Here is a 19558-nt window from a genome sequence, read left to right on the forward strand (position 1 = left end):
GAGTCATCTAATTTGTTTCCAGAATGTCAGTGCCCTTCTGCTACTCAGATTATGCTAAAATACCTGGTTATTTCTTATTACTGGAAATCATAGATAATTTTTGTTAAATGGGAAAAAATAAGCCTATAAATATTTGAAAAATAATGAGTAATCTTGGAGAAGGGTATCAAATTAAAATATATTTACTGAAGCAAGAGAACTGCCAGGTCTCACCTCTTCCAGACTAAAAAGCACACCTCCAATTGGAGCCCCAAAGGCAACTGAAACTCCTGCAGCGGCTGCAGCTGAAAGTACCTACAAAGCAAATGTTTACATACAAGGCATGAGTTCTTTGAAACCCTGAGTATCCAGACAGAGAAATCAAAAATTTATGAGCCAAGCTCACCTCTCTTCTCTTTCCTTCATTCTTGCTGTACTTAGAGAAAAGGCTGCTGAAGAAGTTTCCACAGCAACAGGCCACATGGACTAATGGGCCCTCTTTCCCAAGGCTGAGGCCTGAAGACACCACCAGAACCAGGGTGACTGTTTTGATTAAAAGTGTCCATTTTCCCAGGTAGCCCCTAATAATGAACCCACTCAAGATGGTTTTTATCTGGAAAGCAGGAAGAACATGTTGAAAAGATGAAGAATCCTTTTCTACTCTGAACTTTCAAATGGAGTTAAAACTCCAGCAGAGTTTAAAAAGTTGCAGACTGCTTGAAAAGAGACAGTGATGGAGAGAAAGGAACTTTAGGTAGGGCAGCTTTCCCACAGCAATATCTGAGCAGGGGTTAAGCAGACCACACTTTTACTGCTGTTACGGGTGGTCCCCATAACAGGCAGTAAGGACTCTCACAGAGATCAATAGAAATATGAAACTCTTACATATCTCCTTGGCTTACAAGATCAGAGTTTAGCTGGATTTGAGTTTAACAAAGCAGAAAAAAAAGCAAATAAACAACAACAGACTTTTTCCAGATAAAATACACAAAAAAGTTCTAGATATTTGGAATCACTGTGCCATAAAACCATGCACATATTATGAAATGAGAAAGTCCAGAAGATCATATTTCTACACATTTTGTCTTAATTTTGCTAGTGAGTGGCTCTGAAAGCACAATGCATGTGCATGACACAAAGGCTACAGGGTGGGATTTGGGTTTGGGCTCTAGGCATGCAAATGGGCTGGAGCTGGGCCTCACCTCACACGAGGCATTAACCACTTGGAAACTGCCTTTGTAGTTAACTATGAGAACTTTTTAAAACCACAAATATATTAAACACATAACAAAGACACACATGACTACTTTCAAACATGAAAATTATTCAAATATTTTAAATTATTTGTGGTGAGATTTTTGAAACATTTGGATGCTTCTCTTAGAGATCAAGAACAAAAGTATGCCAAGATTTCTAAGCTTTGGGCTGTTAATTCTGTCTGCCAGATTCCTAAATAATAATTTCTGTAGTTCCATAGCACTTCTAACAAGAGATTGCCCTGATTTCAAAGACTTTTAATTACTGTGCTGGTTGAATTACAAGCTTCTCCATTTAACTGTTTAATTATGGACTGAGGCTCAATATGTAAAATATTGAAAACCAAGTACATATTTTGGCTGTTATAATGTTGTCATGCTGGCACAATGTGCATTATTCTGTCTTGAGGAAAACAATTTGCAAAAGACATGCACCAGACACTTTTCAGGCATCCCAAATGATGGGCATCCTCAGCAGTTTAGGAAACCTTAGCTTTGTAGCCCACCCTCTTATTTTTATTTCACTTTTATTTAGAGCATAGCCTAGAAAATAACTGGTTTTGTAACTGGCCCAAGTAATTTTATCCTAGGAAAATTCTCTGTAATCTTCTAGTGAGTATGTATCTTGGAGATGTTGATTTTTAATTCACACTCTGGCAACGAACAAGTACGTGCATTAACCTGTCACAGTGACATATGAACACTTTTTACTATGAAAAACTTAGATGATCACCATAAAAGCAAAAAAAAGGAATGAAGACAGATGAGATGGAAAGACAATTTTCTTTGTTGCTATGCTATCTCATAGTATAGTTCTGGAATGGGAAAAGACAATAATTTTTTTGTTGTGGTTTGAGGTTTTTTTGGATATTCATGGAAAAAGGGAAACTCACCTCTGGGATTCCAGAGCCACAGGCATAAGGAGCAAACACTCTGACCAGGGAGACTGCCAGGAAAGCAAAACATAGAGCCCACATAATGTACAGAAAATAGTTTAGAATGTAAGCACTTGCACCCTAGAAAAATAACAGTAACAAACACTGTTAGAGAAAAGCAGATTGGCAAATCTCACACTTCTACTAGTGATCATGATGGCATTGAGCCTGATTTTTCATTCACATGGTAACTGCTGCTTTTCCTCAGGAAGGACAAATAACTTTATATACTCCAATAATTTTATAACTCATGGAAAGAAGCAGCATACTAATAAATACCTAACCCAGCCCACACAGTCTGTTTGCAAGGGACCCATATACCTTAAACTGAGCATCTTTCAAGCACTAAAAAATCTAACTAACCCACATAAAGTTCCAAAACATCAAACAAATACATCATAAGGGCAAAAGCAATAGGTAATAAAAGGCACCTAATGAAGGAATCTGCTGTGTTCATCCCATGATGGGGGACAAGGAATGAGACCCTGATACATATTTTTCCAAGGGCTGGTATTCAAAGGTCAGTTCTTCATGCAGACACTGATCTTTTCAAACAACATCCCCGTGTATATCAGTAGCCAGTTCAGTTCACAAACAGGAAGGGTAAAACCATACAAAAATAATGTCTTTCTATATAGTGTTGTACATGATAGGGTTGAAAATAATTTGAAAACACCACAGCTTGGCAGAACCCACTCACACATCTCAGGCTTATTACTAACTGGAATGATTTTAAAATATTAGGACAAAAATTACTATCTTCAAACTGAATAGCTTTACTTTTCTAACAGAATGGGAATGCTAATGATCACTAACAATGGTTGACTGTGCAGTGAAAGCATACTCAATAGTAACCTTCAAGTTTCTACCTTTTTCCAATGGTCAAGTCAAAACCTTTGTTAAAATCTGCCTTGGAATACCTCTCTCTCTTCACATGCATTTTTTTTAGATTAATTTCAAAAACCCACCTACATGGACAAAAGAGAATCTACTCAGCAGCATCAAATCAATACAAGGAGCTTAAGCCTTCAAACAATATCCTGTAGCAACATGACACTACAGAATAAAAAACTGAGATGAATCTCAGTGCATGAATTGGTATGAATCCTTCACCTCGAAGTGAACTCTTCCTACCGGATGCAATCCCAGCTGCTCAAGAGCATCAGGGCCCCTGTCTCTGCTCTGCAGGACAGCAGCCTGGATATCAACATTATGATAAATCAAGTAGGAAAACAGGCATTAATCAATTGTATCAGTTAACAGGGCTGGCCAAGCCTTGTTCCCAGTCATAAAAAACTTAAGAGATGAGAAGTCTCCCTGTTTTCAAATCTGCAAGGAATCAACTTTTAACAGCATGGATGTTTGCTAGCTTCATTTTCCAGGTGTGTCCAAATGAAAATGCATTAAGACCATTAACCCTTATCCTTATGGATGTATCTGGAAGAAGGGCAGTTTGTTAAGCTGGTGCTTGCTGAAGTTAGCAGCTGGCTTTGCTGATGATAGCAGAATGCTGAAGCAATACAGGGCTATCCCCCTGAGACTGAGCAGTCATGGATCCCACACTGGCAGTGATTGACATCCGGCTATAGTAACCAAGTGCTTTTGTTGCTACAGCTGAAGACAGTCTCGTGAATGTCTTCTCCTAGTGCTTTCAATTACAAACAGCTATGACAATATTTACTCTTCCTCTAGAGAAAACTCTGGATATCTTGCCTCAGGGCAAAATCCTCCTGTCAATGTAAACCTGGAATACCACCAAAGAAGGCCAACACCATTACAAAAATTTGGCCCTTCTGGGGTTGAGTAGAAGCTGTAGTTTTGCTTCTAAATTCACTGGAGAAAAATTAACTTTGTTTCTTTTTTACTTCTTCTTCTTCTTTTGCATCTCAGAAGTCATAAGAAAACTCTGTCAGCTCATTACTGCAGTCACACATACACCTACAGTGCCGTGGCAGGACCCCACAAGAGTCCGTATGGCCAGTTCAATCCTATCCCTTGGGACATCTTTCACTGTTACATTTTCCAGATATCTGGCATTCTGCAGGTTCAATTGCAGCAGTTTCTAATGATTAATAATATAAAAACCTTTGGGAAGTGAAGTAGCAGTAACTCAGTGTAGCAAATGGTTCATTTCTCATCCATTACATGCCATTACTAAGGCTGTGAATCAGTGAAAGTCTTGAGCATGTACACTGGAGTCAGGGACTGAAGCAGATCACCAGCAGAGCTGATCCTGCTATGACCCTTTCCATGACAGCTCAAAAGACTCACCCTGGAAGCAACAGTAATGAAGCAAGAAGGAAAACTGAGCAAAATTTTGCATTTTAGTTTGCAAGACCAAGCAATATTTCAGATCTGGTGTCAGTCCAGTTTAGATACAAATGGAACACAATTGAAAACAAGCCTCACAAACTCAGAATACTGAAATAAACCACACCCCTCAGGATGCCCTCCAGTGTGTGGTTACTCCAGAGGCCCAGTAACCAGTGACTCGATGCGGATCTCACAGCTTGCAGACCCTCTCCTATGGATGTTTCAGCAGTGTGTGTCCTCAAGACTGACAGGTTCAAGGCTGCAAAACTGAGAAGTGGGTTCCAGGTTTAGAGAGGCTTCCTTGTCCTGCTGCTCTCAGCTTCATGACAGGAGATCCTGGGATAGGAATTCAGTCCATTGCTGGATGCAGTGTCATGATCCATGGGAGACATGGAGTCCTTTCCTCTACCCTGGACATGTGCAAGCCATCAAAAGTGGGGTCCTCAGCTCCAGTGAAGCTGGGGTTGGGACCAAACTTAATCTGCAGAACAGGGAAAGTCCAGATCACCACTGACATCTGAGGACCTTTTGATCTGCCAGTGAATTTGAGGTTTTGAAAGTTTCTCACACCAAAAAACCCTCTTCACCTCCTCTTCCAAAGTAATTCAAGGCCAGAAGGGTGAAGGATAATTGGCCTACAAAACAGTGCTTAGGGAAGAAAACATAGCTTGGTAGGTGTCTAATGGGCTATTATGTTATCCATAATAATTTATAGCAAGCCTCTGCTTTGGGCTCATTTTATGGGAGCACTAGAATGGAAACATTTTTCAAGAGACGCCATAGGAAAAGTCACAATTCTCTGTGAAAATGTATGTACAGGGTTTATCACAGCCATAAATTGGCAAAACCACAAGGAAGAACTGATCTAAATCTCAGTCCTCAAAATGTCAGAGTTAGTTGGCTATGATGAGAAAGAATCACAGTCACACATTAAAAAAAGAAGGCATGTCAGACCAGAGTACCTTTAGGGAAACTGCTCCAAATACTTTTTGCCTAAATTGTGCTCCAATGTGCACTGTTGTTTTATAGGGCTCTTCTGTAAATGTCAGGCACAAAGTGAAACATAGGGGGAAAACCCAGCAAAATTATTCTGAAACTCAGTCAAGTTCAGTGTATTTTGATACCTACTAAAATCCTCTACCTCTACAGGAACCAGCACAAAACATGCTCGTATCATAAGCCTTTTGAACAGAAGCCTTTTGAACAAAACTGAATTTTTCCTTTCCAAATTCACATTTTTATTGGGCTTTCCCTGGGATTTCAGTGTAACAGTAACAGACAGATATATTATTAATATTTACAGCCTCCAGCAGACCCTCAGGAACCCACAGATCTTAGAGGCACATTTGTTTTAGAAACGTAACTAAAACTAAGCCAATATGAACCTTTTCTTATTTGTCCTACTGTGACAGTACACCAGGAGGTGAGAAGCTCAATTTGAACACAAAGTGAGTGAAGTTTCACAGTGCTCACCTGGCTGATAACTTTTCTAAAGGCCAGAGCACACAACAGTTATGACTGCTGGTTTCAAGAAGCAGAAGAAAGCAATAAATTTTCTCAAGGATATGCATCTTTCCTATATTCCAGCCAAAGTAACAGAATGACAAACACATGCACAGGATTTCCAAATCCCCTTATAATTTTAAAAGTTTCCTCTTTTTTACCTTCTGTATCTGGTGGCCAAATAAACATTATTTTGTTTATTTTTTTTTTGTTTTGGTTTTGTTTGTTTGTTTGGGTTTTTGCTTTTGTTTTGGGGTTTTTTTTTTGTTCTCTTACATTACAACATCAGTCCCATGCTGCAGCTTTTTATCAGGGTAACATTTCTTCACTTTCACAAAGACACAGCCACCCCAAAATCTGTTAATGATTCTTACTTCCACTAGGGTTAATTAGAGCTATAGAAAATTGAGCTATACTCCCACCTATACTTCTTGTCCTGTAAGCTAAAGCAGCACTGAAGGGAACATGAATGACACACTTGCCTGGCAATGAAGGTGTCCTCAAACACTGTCTGCAGGACCAGACAACCTCCACACTGGGGGAAGATCTGAGACAACCTCTCCAAATCACCCATTCACACATCATATTCAGTTTTTGTCAAATTCAAGTCAGACATAAGGAGGAAGGGGGGATTTGAGAAAATAATTCTGCCAAATATTTGAGTTGTGAAGGGATCAGTATTATTCAATACATTAAATAACTTAGATTGGAAATGAAATGTGGTTTTTGTATTTTTTCTACAGGTATTATTGGCCAAATGGTGTACAGAAAGGCTTCTTTTTATTGTTTTCAAAATGAAACTTTCACCTGCTTTGCTCTGAAACAGCATTCTTTGTATTTAAAATTGCTATCATTATGAAAAAGAAAGTGCAAGGAAAAACAATCTGAAAATATAAGCTTCATGTCTGTCCAGATCAGCTTTTTCCCTTCCTGTCCAACAGGAAACCCCTGCAAATCCTTCACTCTGGTGACCCCCAGGGAGCCCACTCTTTCCCCAGTTTTTGGTGCTAGCTAAATCTCTTGATGTGTCATAGAGAGACTGGTTGCAAGGGATAAACAAGCAGTTCTTATGCAGCTCCTTCTATCAGAATACATAAAACCCCATCTGCAATCCCAAAAATATCCCGCATAAATGTATTTGTCAGTGCTCATCTTTTTTTTGTCCCATAAAATTACATTTAAAAGGAAAAAAAGAAAATGCAGCTCAAGTCCCCTGGTGATTATGCTATGTGTGTTATGAAACACTTTTAGTTTAATACTGATAAAAAGAGAGTGCAAGCTCACAGTTTTCCAGTTTCCATTGCACTGAAACCACAGAACCTCCTTCAGGTTAAGCAGATATTGCTTGTGGAAATGTCTTTTTCTGCAGTGTGCTCAGTTCATTACTTTCCCTTTCAGAGAAACCCCTGGAGGGAACATCAGCAAGTATGGAAAAGGGCAGTGCCTGGCCTGCTGCAACCCCAGGCTAATCAGGCTCCCTACCTCAGACTGGCTTACAAGCAGCTCCGACCATTTCTGCCACTGGGGACACTTGTCCCTGTCATCAAATGTGGTTTCATTAGATGTCCAGCAGCACTGCTCGTGGCTGTACCAGAAGGCAGACAGGCAGACACCCTCTTTCAGGTCTGTCATCCAATCCACAGCTAAATCTATCACTCCAGCTAAAGTACCTGGGAAAAGAAACACAGAAAAAGAAATGCTGGCATTAAAAACAATCAAGTTGCAAGGACAATAGATCTAATTTTAATAACATAATAAAAGCTGTTATTTGGGTAAGCAGGCACAATGTAAGGATGTGTTCTCAGCCTGGAGAAGGGAAGCAGCCTCCCAACAGCCTCCCAGCACCTGAAGGGAGCCTGTAAGAAAGATGGGGACAGACTTTCTATCAGGGCCTGTTGCAGTAGGGCAAGGGCTAACAATTTTAAACTAAGAGAGGTTGATTTAGAGTAAGCATAAGGAAAAATATTTTTACAGTGAGGGTGGTGGAAACACAGGAATGGGTTGCCCAGAGAGGTGGATGCCCCATCCCTGGAAACATTCAAGGTCAGGTTTCACAGGACAGCCCTTAAAGTCCCCTTCTAACCCAAACTATTTTCTGCATTAATAAATACAAACATGCCAGAGAACTGGGGGCAATAGCAAGTTTTTCTGACCTTCAATGCTCTCTCATAAGCTTTTATTTTAAACACCATCATTTTCATACTGACTGATGGCCAAACAGGGGAGATACAACCAATGCCAGGCTGCAGGCTGTCCCAGGCAGGTTCCCCATCTGGCTGAGATGGGGAGGACGTCGTGCAGGGTCTACACACACACTTGGCCACGGGTCTCAAACCTCACTGTGTATTTCAGGGGTAATGGAGGAGAAGGATATCTATATTTATGTACTGCTTTACTGGTCCCAGCACAGCAACCGTTTAGAAGGATGATTTTATTGCAGATACAATGTAATGCCAAATTCTGACTTATGAACTTAACAGAATGGGGCTTTCGATATGTCTGTACATTGATTAGCAATCTGGACATGCAGAATTATCCTTCAAATCCTCCACGTACCACAAGGCTCATTTCAGCTTCTCCTCGGTAATTCCACAGAGCTACAGTGACACCCGCTGGCCACCAGACGCAGGTAAACTTTGTGTCTCTTTACACAGACACAAGGAAAAAAAAATTTCTGCTGCTCTAGGTCATTTGCTCATCAGCAATAACAACCTGCCCCAGCAGCAGCACCCTCAGAGCAGGTGGGTCCCAGGAATGCAAGAGCAGCAGGAATGGGAGGCTGGGAGCAGCCAGAACAAAGAGAGGCAGACCTGTGTGCTCTCCCTATATCCATACTTTCTGGAAAGAATTAAACCACCAACTGATAGAAGAGTCATTTAGCGTTTTTCAAATCCCTCTCACATACAATAGAAAACAGAAGTCATCATTACTTTTACAAATAGTCATTAATAAAATTTCAGGAGACTGCTAATTTATTTGAACAGAATTTATCGATGCATATCAATGTACTGGGCAAAAAATACTTTGCAAAATGCAAACTGGTTTGGTTTTACGTTTCCAAAACTTATAGATTTGTGGCTCCTGCTAAGAATGCAATTACGTGAAGCAGGACTGGGGGCTGCTCCTTTTCTGCCAGCAGCTGGGGCACACAAGTGGCTCTAAGAGCTGATTTATTTCATCTGGAACTAAAGATTTCTGATTTTCATTTCTATAAAAGAGAGGGGGGAAAAACACATTTCAAATAATTCAAGCCTTAAAAAGGATACTTGCCCCCACATTGACAAGCAGTGGTGCTCAGGGTAGCAGTGAAGAATCTCCATTGTATTAAAATAATCTGAAGCACTATACAGATATACTAGACAGGATCACACACACACACACACACGAAGGCTGCAGAAGGGAGTGATGATGTCTTTAATGATTCTTTTCTTTCATTAAGATCTTGCCTTAATTTGGTTATTCTTTTCCATTTTTCCCAAGTTTCTATGGAAACAATGAACCATACCGCTAGATGACGATGAATCATTGCATTGCTGGCAACATCAGCCTGCATAGCTTCCTGCTTTGCAGTGAGCTCTAAATTCTCCTCCAACTGTCTGAAAGTTTCAGAAACAAGGAATTTTCATCTCTTGGACATGAGCACCAAATGCTGTGCCTTTTGCACCTCTTGATGGATCTTTAACATTTTCTGTAACCTTCAAAGTTTACACTTAACCATATCAAGCTGCATACTAATTCTACCCAGCAGAAGATGCAAAGGAAGACAGACTTTTGAATGGGTTACCCCAATAAAGTTAGTAACCATACTGAAGAACAAACATTCAGTTCTCTAATATAATAAGCTCACAGGGACCTCAACACCAGTAAGACAATGTGCTTAATTATGCAGCTGATCTAATCCCTTTTGCCAAATTCTTAGGGCTCCACATAAGGAGGAAAATGCTTTTTACTACATGCCATTTACTACACCGGCCTTCAAGAGAAGAAATTCCTACGGAGGCCCAGGATAATAATGCAATAGTGAATGCTTCACCACCTATGTGACCAGAGCTAGAAGTTAAAGTTCTGAATTTTTGTAACTTGAAGTGCATTTAATGCAAGTGTTAGACAGTTCAGCATCTCAAGGTCAAGCTTTTAATTTCTTGTGCTTATTTTGGCTGCCAAGACTGTAATAGAACATAAAGTTATCTCCATGCTTCTCCCATCAAAGGAGCTGAGTTTGTTTCTCCTTCCATGTAACCTCCTGCCTGTAAGGAAAAATAACAAAGTACTCTAAAGCCAGACAATGCTGAACTTCATTTTCGATATTAGCCTTTTACTTCGCTCCTTTTCCTTCTGTTGATGATGGCAAAATTCTTCCTTTACAGTGCCCTAATGAGAATGCTAAAAATTTGCTTTGAAAAGACAGTTTTCCTCATGCACCTGTGTCAGAAAACAGCATCACCCAAGCTGTGCAGCACAGAATTACAAAGGGAATTCTCGTACATCCAGCCTCAGCATCAGAGCATTTCAGCATTACTATGATGGCATTTTTTGTCACACAGCTTTAGAAAACACAGACACTTGCTGATCTATAAAGAGCATATGTTTTCAGTTGGCCAGTAGTAAGGGTTAGGCTGAGGAACATCTACTGGTCTGCAGGCACGATGGGCCCAGCAAAAATTCAGAGTTCCTTAAAAACAAATGCCTACAATTTTGGCATCCATATGTAAATTTTTAGGCTCACTCTCCATGCACTGCTTTATATGAGGAAAGCATGGAAACTCTGACTGAAACAGGCCTAGGTAGTGTTCAGTATCTTTTTCTAGACCATTGTGTGAACAGTCTTCACCTGATCTCCTCACCAAACACCACCTGTGGGTTTTACTGTTCCTTTTCTCTGCAATTAGCAGACTTTGGCTATCAAAGCCTCATTTCCAGGAGCTCCTTAGTGCCTTTCCTGCCATTTGACTGTGTCAGACACCATCATCTCCCTCCAGCCTGATGTTCAAGGTCCTGTGGGTACTTGCCACAGACGTGAGAGGCAGTGGCAGTGCTGTGCTCAGGCTAATTTAAGTGTGCACTGCCTCACACAGGAAAATATATGATCCCAATGGCTGCTGTTTCATTCTCAGTATATGTTAGTGTTATCTGTAACCCTGAAGCTGGCTCTGCTGTGAGCAGGAAGCCAGAGCAGAACCGCCTCCAGACATCCCTTTTCCACCTACACTTTTCTGGGACTAACAAAGGATGCAGGTTCAATGACACTCCAAAAACAACAAGAGATATATATGTATGACATACGTGGCATGATACATGTATCATACTGCCAGATGGGATGGTCCTCTCCTTCCTGCCTCCATCAGCTAGATTTTATTTGCTTGTGGCTCTGTGGTGACTAGCACTGCTGAGCCCACAAATCGACTGAAAACTAATCTGGCCAAAGTCCATTTTTTCTAGCAAGTCAAAACCAATATTCACTCGCCCAGTGTAACTACACAGAGCAACAGGGCCCAGTGACAGATGCACTGGAGAGCAAGGATTGCTCCTTTTGACCTTGTTGGATCCTGCTGGCAGTAGAGGTGCAGCCTTTGAGACTTTCCAAAATCTGAAAGATAAAGTTTACCAAATCAGTGGGATTTAGGGTTCTAGATCAGTTAAGCTCCATTTAAACTCCTGAGCCTGGGTAAATGACCCAAGTGCTTTTGGACACTTGGAAGCCCCTGGCAGCCTCTTCCCAAGAGTCCCATCTTGCTGTCCCTCCATGCCCAGCACAGGGACAGCAGGGGCAGAATGCTCCATGGGACCCTGATGTCCTGAGCACTGCTGCTGGCACTTTTCCCTTTCTCTCCCACTCCTTGCCATATTTCTGCTTGCCTCCGGTAATGCCTGGACCCAGCTGCTCCAGGGTGCACCCAGGCTCCATCCACTGAGCCAGGCAGCTCCCCTTGGAGCAGCAGCAGCTTCTGCCTGTTCAGCAGAGGGGCCATGCAGGAGCCAGGCTGCTCCATGCAATCCCATCTGATCATACAGGCGCCCTCGCAGCACGCTTGCTTCTCTGAGCAGGCAATATTTTACAAAGGCAGGAAAACAACACAAAGTGCCTCTTGACTGCACCACCATCTCCTCCCTCCCCAAACCTGGTTAAGATATCTGACTAATTTGGTTTGACTCTCTGAGGCAAAACATGTTGGTCTGCACCCTTGCTGCTGAAAACGTTGCAAAAGCCACCAGATCTCAGCTGGAGCTTACTCTCAACCCCCATTCCCAGCTGGGCATATCAATTAGGGCTTATCAGAGGACAGTGACTCAGGTTTTTAACAGCCTTGAGGATTTCAGCTAAAGGTTTCATTGCAAATTAGAACTGATTAAAACCTTCTGGGATGTTTTTACTAAAACGGGAATGTGTGCATGTTTACCACATTCTTTGAACAAGGAAAGGATTACTGAGGTCACTAGAGCCCTCAAGGGCTTGCTCTAACTTTATTTGCAGGCAGAACTCTTCATCCCAGATGAGACCAACCCTGGCCTTCAGGCAGGACTCAGCAGCCCTGGTAGTACACAGTCAATCAGACTCTTCCCATCTCACCCTCCCAACCAAGTTTTTGTGGAAACAATTACATATCTATGAAACTACATCATTTGCCAAACACGTCACTTCAGAAATGTTTTCTCAAGAACTTTACCAGTATTTCTGAAGCTCCTAACAACTGTAATGAACATATTAACTTGACAGATGCTGAGCAGGAAATTCCCATCACCCCTTGGAAACTGGGAAACTTCACATGGTGCTTTCACCAAGTAGCATGACACAGGAGCACCCTGACATCACTGAAAACACATAAAAAATGGCAGCTGTCTGAGCTGGGTCAGAGAAGTGCGGCTTTCCAAGCAGGAAGATGTGCTAAACTGAGGAGAAGACAGGAACAATTGAGGAAGTTAATGAATTTGCCATGTGAGTTTGAGCAGGCTGCTAAATATGTAATGTCTGTCTGGCCTGGAAGCAGATCTGAAACCAAGTCTGAAACTGTATTTTGCCTTCATGCATACATAAAGAAGATAACCTGCAGGAAATAGCAGTTTATAAAGCTTCCCCCCCCCTCTCTTGAGTGTCCACAACCAATATTTTCCTCACATCATATTTTTTACTTGCAGAATTAAAGTGATGACAAGAAAAAAAAATCCTAAAAATAAAATTGACTTCTGCAAAGCAAAGATTCAGAAAGTCAAAGCATGAAGCACTCAAATGCAGATTTCCCAAAGCAATAGAAAAATCCTTCTGCTGGCAAAAACATTTTTTCTAGGTCAGCACTCAAAAGGAGACTTTGCAAGTGGATATTTTTATTTAGACTCATAACTGCATGAATGCAAAGTTGTCTTTTTTGCTTAAAAACAAAAATCATCAGTGGAGAGACAATGAAGTATAAAGGGAAGCAGATGGTACTGCAGCAGCTGGAATGAGATGCTTCAGGCACAGCTGTAGCACTAACACATACATACCTGCCAGCAGTCCTATGAGAAGCATCACCACCCATCCTGACCAGGCATCCAGCAAACTCTTGATGAACTCCCATACGGATTCTTTACTTTTGCTTGTAATCTGAAATGAAGCACATATAGATGTGTTGCTGATTTGGGTTGACTGTTTTAGAGTACTAAGTTTAAAATAATTAAACACCTAGGTGATGCATACAATTTTTCTACTCTCTACTTCCCTCAGTCCTAATAATTTATTCAGAGATGCTCAGCTGATTAAGTTGCAGCAGCCCTTTCATACTTACAAATTCAGGACATCCCATGTCCATATATTTAAAAGTTCTCCTCAAGTCATCCCACACCTATATGTTTAGAAGTTCTCCTCAAGTCATGCAAGAAGGTAGGAAGCAATAACTTTGGAAAACTCTCTGTTTTTGTCCCTGCCAGGATGGCTGTGCCCAGGGATGTGAGGCACCGGTACCTTGCGATGGCGGTCAGTGTCACGCGATTTCTCCCGCAGCCAGTCGATGGTATGGAAATCCTCATAAGTTCCAACATCAGGAAAAGGCTCATCCAGAAAATCCATCAGGTTGCCTGAACCATTCATGTCTCCTGCATTGACCATATTAGGATCTGTATGTAGAGGAAAAATAAGTTTGTCAATAAATTCAAGCAGCTTTATCGGGCACTTCAGAACCAAGTTTTCTGAAACACCTCCACAAGCCAGGAAGTCAAGCATGAAGAGCATGAACAGTAGTCCTGAGGGGCACACACAGACTCTTCATATTTGCTTATAAGAAAGCAGGGGCAGAAATATCCACTACACATCCTACTAAGGCACAAGAGGAAATAAAAAATACCTGTCCCCAAACTAAACAGTTAGAAGAGGCATTTGATGGGAACTTGGATGAGGGCACTTGGGAGTATGAGAATGTCTATTGCAGCAAGGTGGTCTTTCAGGGGCATTGAAACAAGGTGGGCAACGGAGGAGAAACCAGAATCAAAATGTCCAAGAGACACAAACCTGACAGAGCAAACATGAAGAACATGAGCAGAAACAAACCTCACCACTCACGCTAATTGGAGAGCTACTGTGTGTGTGCCTCTGGGATCCAGGCTCAGCTGCTGGTTCAGTCTGCACAGGAGAAAGTGGCAGCCAGCTCCAGAAGGGCTCCAGCAGCTGGGCAGGGGTCCTGGGCTGGGACTGGAGGAGGCAGCTGTGCACTTCTACATCACTTAACAAAGTGTTGTTCTAAGGATCGTTAATCCCATCCATCCTAAAAGAGATGCCTGGGAAATGGTGTTTTCCAGAGAATACCTAGAGTTTGTAATCTGAAATTATATGTCTTAAAAAAACTGTCATCATGGAGTTGCAAGGGAAAAACATGAAAACACGTAAGAATGGGGACATATACAGACTTTAGGGGTTGTATAGAACACAAAGTAACTTTTGCTCATCACTGATGAGGACAGCACAGCACCAATGACTGCCTTTGTTCCACCAGGTATAGAAATGGGAATTTCACAAGAATTGGAATCTTTGAAACTGTGAGGAAATTTCCCAACTCTGTAATTGGGACAGGCAAAAAATGTAGCAGATAAGATTTTAGTGGACTGTGCATAAACCCTGAAACTCTACTCAGCCCTCTTTAGTGTCTTTTTTCTTCCCCTCTCCCCTTTTCAACTGTTTTACTTGAAAGCTCACCATGTAATTTTTTGCCTTAGTGGGGACTTCAGCAATGTCATAAGTATGAATACTCAGCTTTGTGAGTCTCTGCTCTCCACCGTGTAGGGTTTTTGGGCAACACAGACAATGTGCTGAGCACAGGCAGCTGAGAAAAGCATGATCTTACAGGCAACCAGCAGGTCACCACTATAGCATTAGGAAAAGCCCTTTCAAATGCGGAAATCAAGTAATCGCCAAGCACCACGGCTTGGAGTTTTGTTTGTCTCAAAGAGAATCAAGCAAGTGAATCACAGCCTGGGAAGGAAACTCAGTGCAGAGCAGGTGTCCCATGCAGCGCTGCAGAGCAGAAATGAGCTGCCACAAAGCTGGGGTGATGTAAAAAGCAGAAGTTAAGAAGAGCAGCAATGGAGAAGAGCGATCCTTCTCCGCAAGCAGGTGAGAGCAGGCTCCCACGCTGGCTGAGTGGAATGGGAATCTGGAGGTGGGATGGTGCTCCTCCCTACAGGAGCTGAAGCTGCAAGGGGCCGCTGAGCTCAGTGTCTCCTAGGGGAACTGGAAAGGGAAGCTGAAATGAGGTGAAAGGATTAGACCATGCTATTACTTTGTAACATTGTGATACTTTGCAGATCATTTGCTTCGCCCAATGCTTCCCATACAGCAAAGCAGGGCCTGTAAAGAACGTGCAGCTCAGACTGTCTGCCTGCACAAGGCAGCACCCTCTGCTAAATAAACTTCTGGAAACTGAGTGTTGGCAAGTTTTCCTTCATACCACAAGAAAATTACCCATCGTGCCAGTTATATCACGTAAAAAATAGCTTTTTAAGTATGTTGTCAATGCCCAGCACATGACAGTATTGTGATGGATAATACCAGGCCAGACCACAAGTATGTAGGATAATTACAATCTCAGTCTGAATCTATCCCAAAAATACGTGCTACACAACATGTCCAAGGAGAGAAAAAATGTGCTAGAGACCACAGAGCCATGGAAGACTAAGAAAACAAACAAACTTTGTACTCAAGGTACCATACCAGTACCTGGGAATTGCAGCAAACTGGATGATTGCCAGCCTGAAAGTTCACATCAGGTACTACGCTTTTGAAAGCAGAGATGTGATATCAGATTATGCAAAACACAATTTTAGTAAATAAAACCTAGCTACAGCACTTCTGGGCTGAGTACTACAGAGTTTCCATCTTATATCCTATCACCAAGCACTATAAATATCCCTTTCCTTCTCTTTATTTTGCATTTATTTCTCTCACTTGACTTTGGCATCTGTAATAATTTACAAAGTTTATTTCAGGATGAGCTAACTTGCCCTCTGAGTGATGCTTGCAGAGATGCTCTCAGTTCTGTCAGCAGAACTGGAACCTTACACCAATCAGTCAGTTACAGATATTTTAATACACATAAATTAAGGGCAAATTAACCTCATCCAAACATGAATTATAGCCAGGTGTACTGCAGCAATACACCCTGATGATGGCAAAAGCATGAACAGCCATGGTGCTGGTTGTCTCATCGAGCATGAGAAATCTGCACTATAGCCAGGACACTAAAACCTAGACTCCTTTCACAGCTGATGACAGGAAGTGAACTATTTACATTAGAATGAAAAAGATTACTTCCCAGAAGGGATAATTTCTGTTTATTGATCAGAATGAGATGTCAGAGGTAGACATCTTCATCTGGTCTAATGATCACAACACTACCAGTTCAAAAGAAGCATTGCAATTCCATGACATGCAAAATTAGTTACAAATGCAGCTCCTCAGACCTGAGCATTTAAGAGATTTGGATGCTCTGACAGAGCTTATTGTATACAATGAAACGTGCTGAGTCTTTCTGAGGAATTGTCTAACCTTTCATATTTTGTCCCTTTGCTGTTCCATGTCTTAGACATTCTTGCTGTCCTTTGTACTACATTTGCAGATGCTGATGCAACATAATTTGTGCAAGGGCTGTTTCCTGCTTAGTCCCCATATTCTTTTCCTAATAATTTCTGGCACTCCATCAGCTTTTTCTAGGGCAGACATCCAACACTAAGCAGTCTGCTGTGACTCCCTGAGAGACAGTGGCCAGTGTGGAGCCCATCATTCTATAATCTCTTAGGGACATTTTCCCCTTCATCCACTTGGAACTCCATCAGCCATTTTATTCCCTACAACACAGTAGAGACCCTTAACAGTGAGCAGTCATTTTTACTAATTAACTTACTGTATCTACAACTGAACACGTGTGTCCATAGTCTGCTTTAATAATTGCAAACAGGTTATTTCTAGAAACTGAGCCAGAAAAAAAAAGAAACCTGACCAAACCACCTATCTCTGGAACTCACAGGGTTCTGGTTAGCAGACTTCCCTGGATTTAGACCCATGCCAGACTACTGTGTTCCTCTAGATGAAGCAGTCCTGGTAGGGACGGAGTCACAAATCAAGAAAGGTCACAGCGCTAGACTGAGAATTGTGTCTCCTGACAGAGGCTTTCCTGGCTGCCACATAACCTCAGACATCTTCCAGAAATCTTGGGCCAGATCAATGTCATGGTCAGTCCCTGATCTCCCAGCAAGCCATGCTTGCTGCACAGTATTCTGAAGCCAGAACAAGTTAGTTACCCTAAAAATATCAGAGGAGCTGCATGAGAGCAAGCTGGAAGTAAGGGTCCAAGTATGAGCCTGTGAAGATTTATGACTGTAGGAAACCAGATCATTTTTGAACACATAAGGAAAGCAAAGAAGAGATTCATGCAAACAAACTAGAAAAGCCAGGGTGCAAACACAGGGAGCTGCTGATGGACCAGAACACACCAACAAGCACAGCTGGTATTACATAGACACAAGATCTTGTAACATTTACTCACTTTTTACTATTTTCTAAAGACCCAAAAGGTAGCAGTATTATCATATTTAGGGTCACATTTTTTCTGCAAGTCTCATAGTGAGTAAGCTCGTTGCTTGACTTTGATCAGTGTGGAGCTAAGTTTTAGAGAAGAGTGATAAATTACATTTACAGTGAAAATGCTGACAAACTCAGCTTTAGAGCACTGTTACAGCATGTGCAAATGTAAAGCCACAGCTAGAAGAGCTGTATCAGTGAACTGACATTCTAGGTAGTATGCTGACTGACTGATCGGATATGAAATGTATCTGACATGGCAAGCACTCACCAAAACATCCCATAGTTCAAAGAGGCTGAAAAGTATACTGATGGAAAACAACGAGTTGAACAGTCATCAAAGGAAAAGTGTTGGCCCAGGCCTATTGCTCCTAGACATGCTAGTTCCATGCTATGTTCTCCTCATCCTGTTTTAATTGGATACATTGCACTGAGGCAGGCAGTATGATTTTTAATGCAATTCCAACAAGTTTCAAGTTACTTTCAACAGATCACAGTCACTGAATTACTTCAACACTTCAAATGTTTCTAGCAGACAAATGTTCACCTACATGCTTTGCTGTTTTCCTTGAAGTGGGGGGTTGCTATGTGACACATGACAGGATGCAGGCAGCAAAGGATACCTCTCTTCTGCTGTGCCATAAGGAATAAGTGAACCTTGCAAGAGGCTGGGAGAAGAAAGCAAAAGCCTGAATGCCAATTGCAAGTTTCTCAATTCGCATTTGGAGTGCCTTTTCAGGGTGTCCAAAGCATCACCTGTTCCATTTCCAGCAAACGTATCACGCGTTAGCCAACACACCAAAGGAGATCATGTCTGTCTCAGGGCTTTTCTACGCTCTAGTACCAACACATCCACTGTGATAAAACAGAGGAGATCCTACTCCAGACACAAAGCTTTTGAATCGTGACTCCATCACAGCTGAGCCCACCACTTACCTGGATTGTTGGTCAGATGAGCTGTGTTCATGTGGCATGACATGACAGCAGTTACCGCAGAAATGAAGGTGCATGGGGGCTGTGAAAACACCTGGGATTTATTTTCTGTAGTAGTCAGTAATGAACAGTGAAATTTTATTGGCAATCCTCACAAGACTCCTTTTCATGGGCAGATGGTTTGCCACTCTGTGCCCCCAATACTTGTATGATTGTTCCAAGGACCAAGAGTGGTGCCCCAGCCTCGTGGCCTTTATCTGCTCAAGGGGATGTGTCAAGCAAAGGCACCTCCTCCTGAGAGCCGGGTTCTCTTCCAGCATCCATCCACCCCACGCCCAAGGAATTCAGACCCAGCCACAGAGATGGACACAGCACTCTCCTCACAGGGCCTGAATTCAGGCAAACAGGTCAGTGCTGCCAGCAGAGTGAGCTGAATCACGGAATCATGGAATGCTTGGGGTTGGAAGGGTCCATGCTCAGAGAGAGCCCTAAGAGGGCGAGCCTGAGGGAGAAAGTTCCTAGAGCCCAGCACAGTTACACCACAGGTATTCAGCACCACCTGGCCAGAGAAAATGGGCCTGACAGCTGAGGAGGCAGCA

General features: G+C 42.0%; 1 protein-coding gene across 3 annotated transcripts in view; it reads right to left on the reverse strand.

Moving 5' to 3' along the window:
• The window catches only part of CLCN4 (chloride voltage-gated channel 4), a 45222-nt gene that overhangs the window by 17772 nt on the left and 7892 nt on the right, over positions 1-19558 (reverse strand). For 2 of the 3 annotated variants that reach the window (XM_039714351.1, XM_039714352.1), the window contains exons 2-7: positions 13923-14074; positions 13466-13565; positions 7469-7656; positions 2129-2251; positions 386-592; positions 214-294 (exon numbers count right to left, since the gene is read on the reverse strand). In XM_039714351.1, coding sequence (XP_039570285.1) covers positions 214-294; positions 386-592; positions 2129-2251; positions 7469-7656; positions 13466-13565; positions 13923-14074 — 851 coding nt within the window. Of the gene's footprint in view, positions 1-213; positions 295-385; positions 593-2128; positions 2252-7468; positions 7657-13465; positions 13566-13922; positions 14075-18962; positions 19038-19558 lie in introns of those variants that run through there. The other variant, XM_039714350.1, reaches the window with a different exon arrangement.

This window comes from Passer montanus, unplaced genomic scaffold (assembly GCF_014805655.1).
Source record: "Passer montanus isolate IOZ18808 unplaced genomic scaffold, ASM1480565v1 scaffold3, whole genome shotgun sequence".
Lineage (NCBI taxonomy): Eukaryota > Metazoa > Chordata > Aves > Passeriformes > Passeridae > Passer > Passer montanus.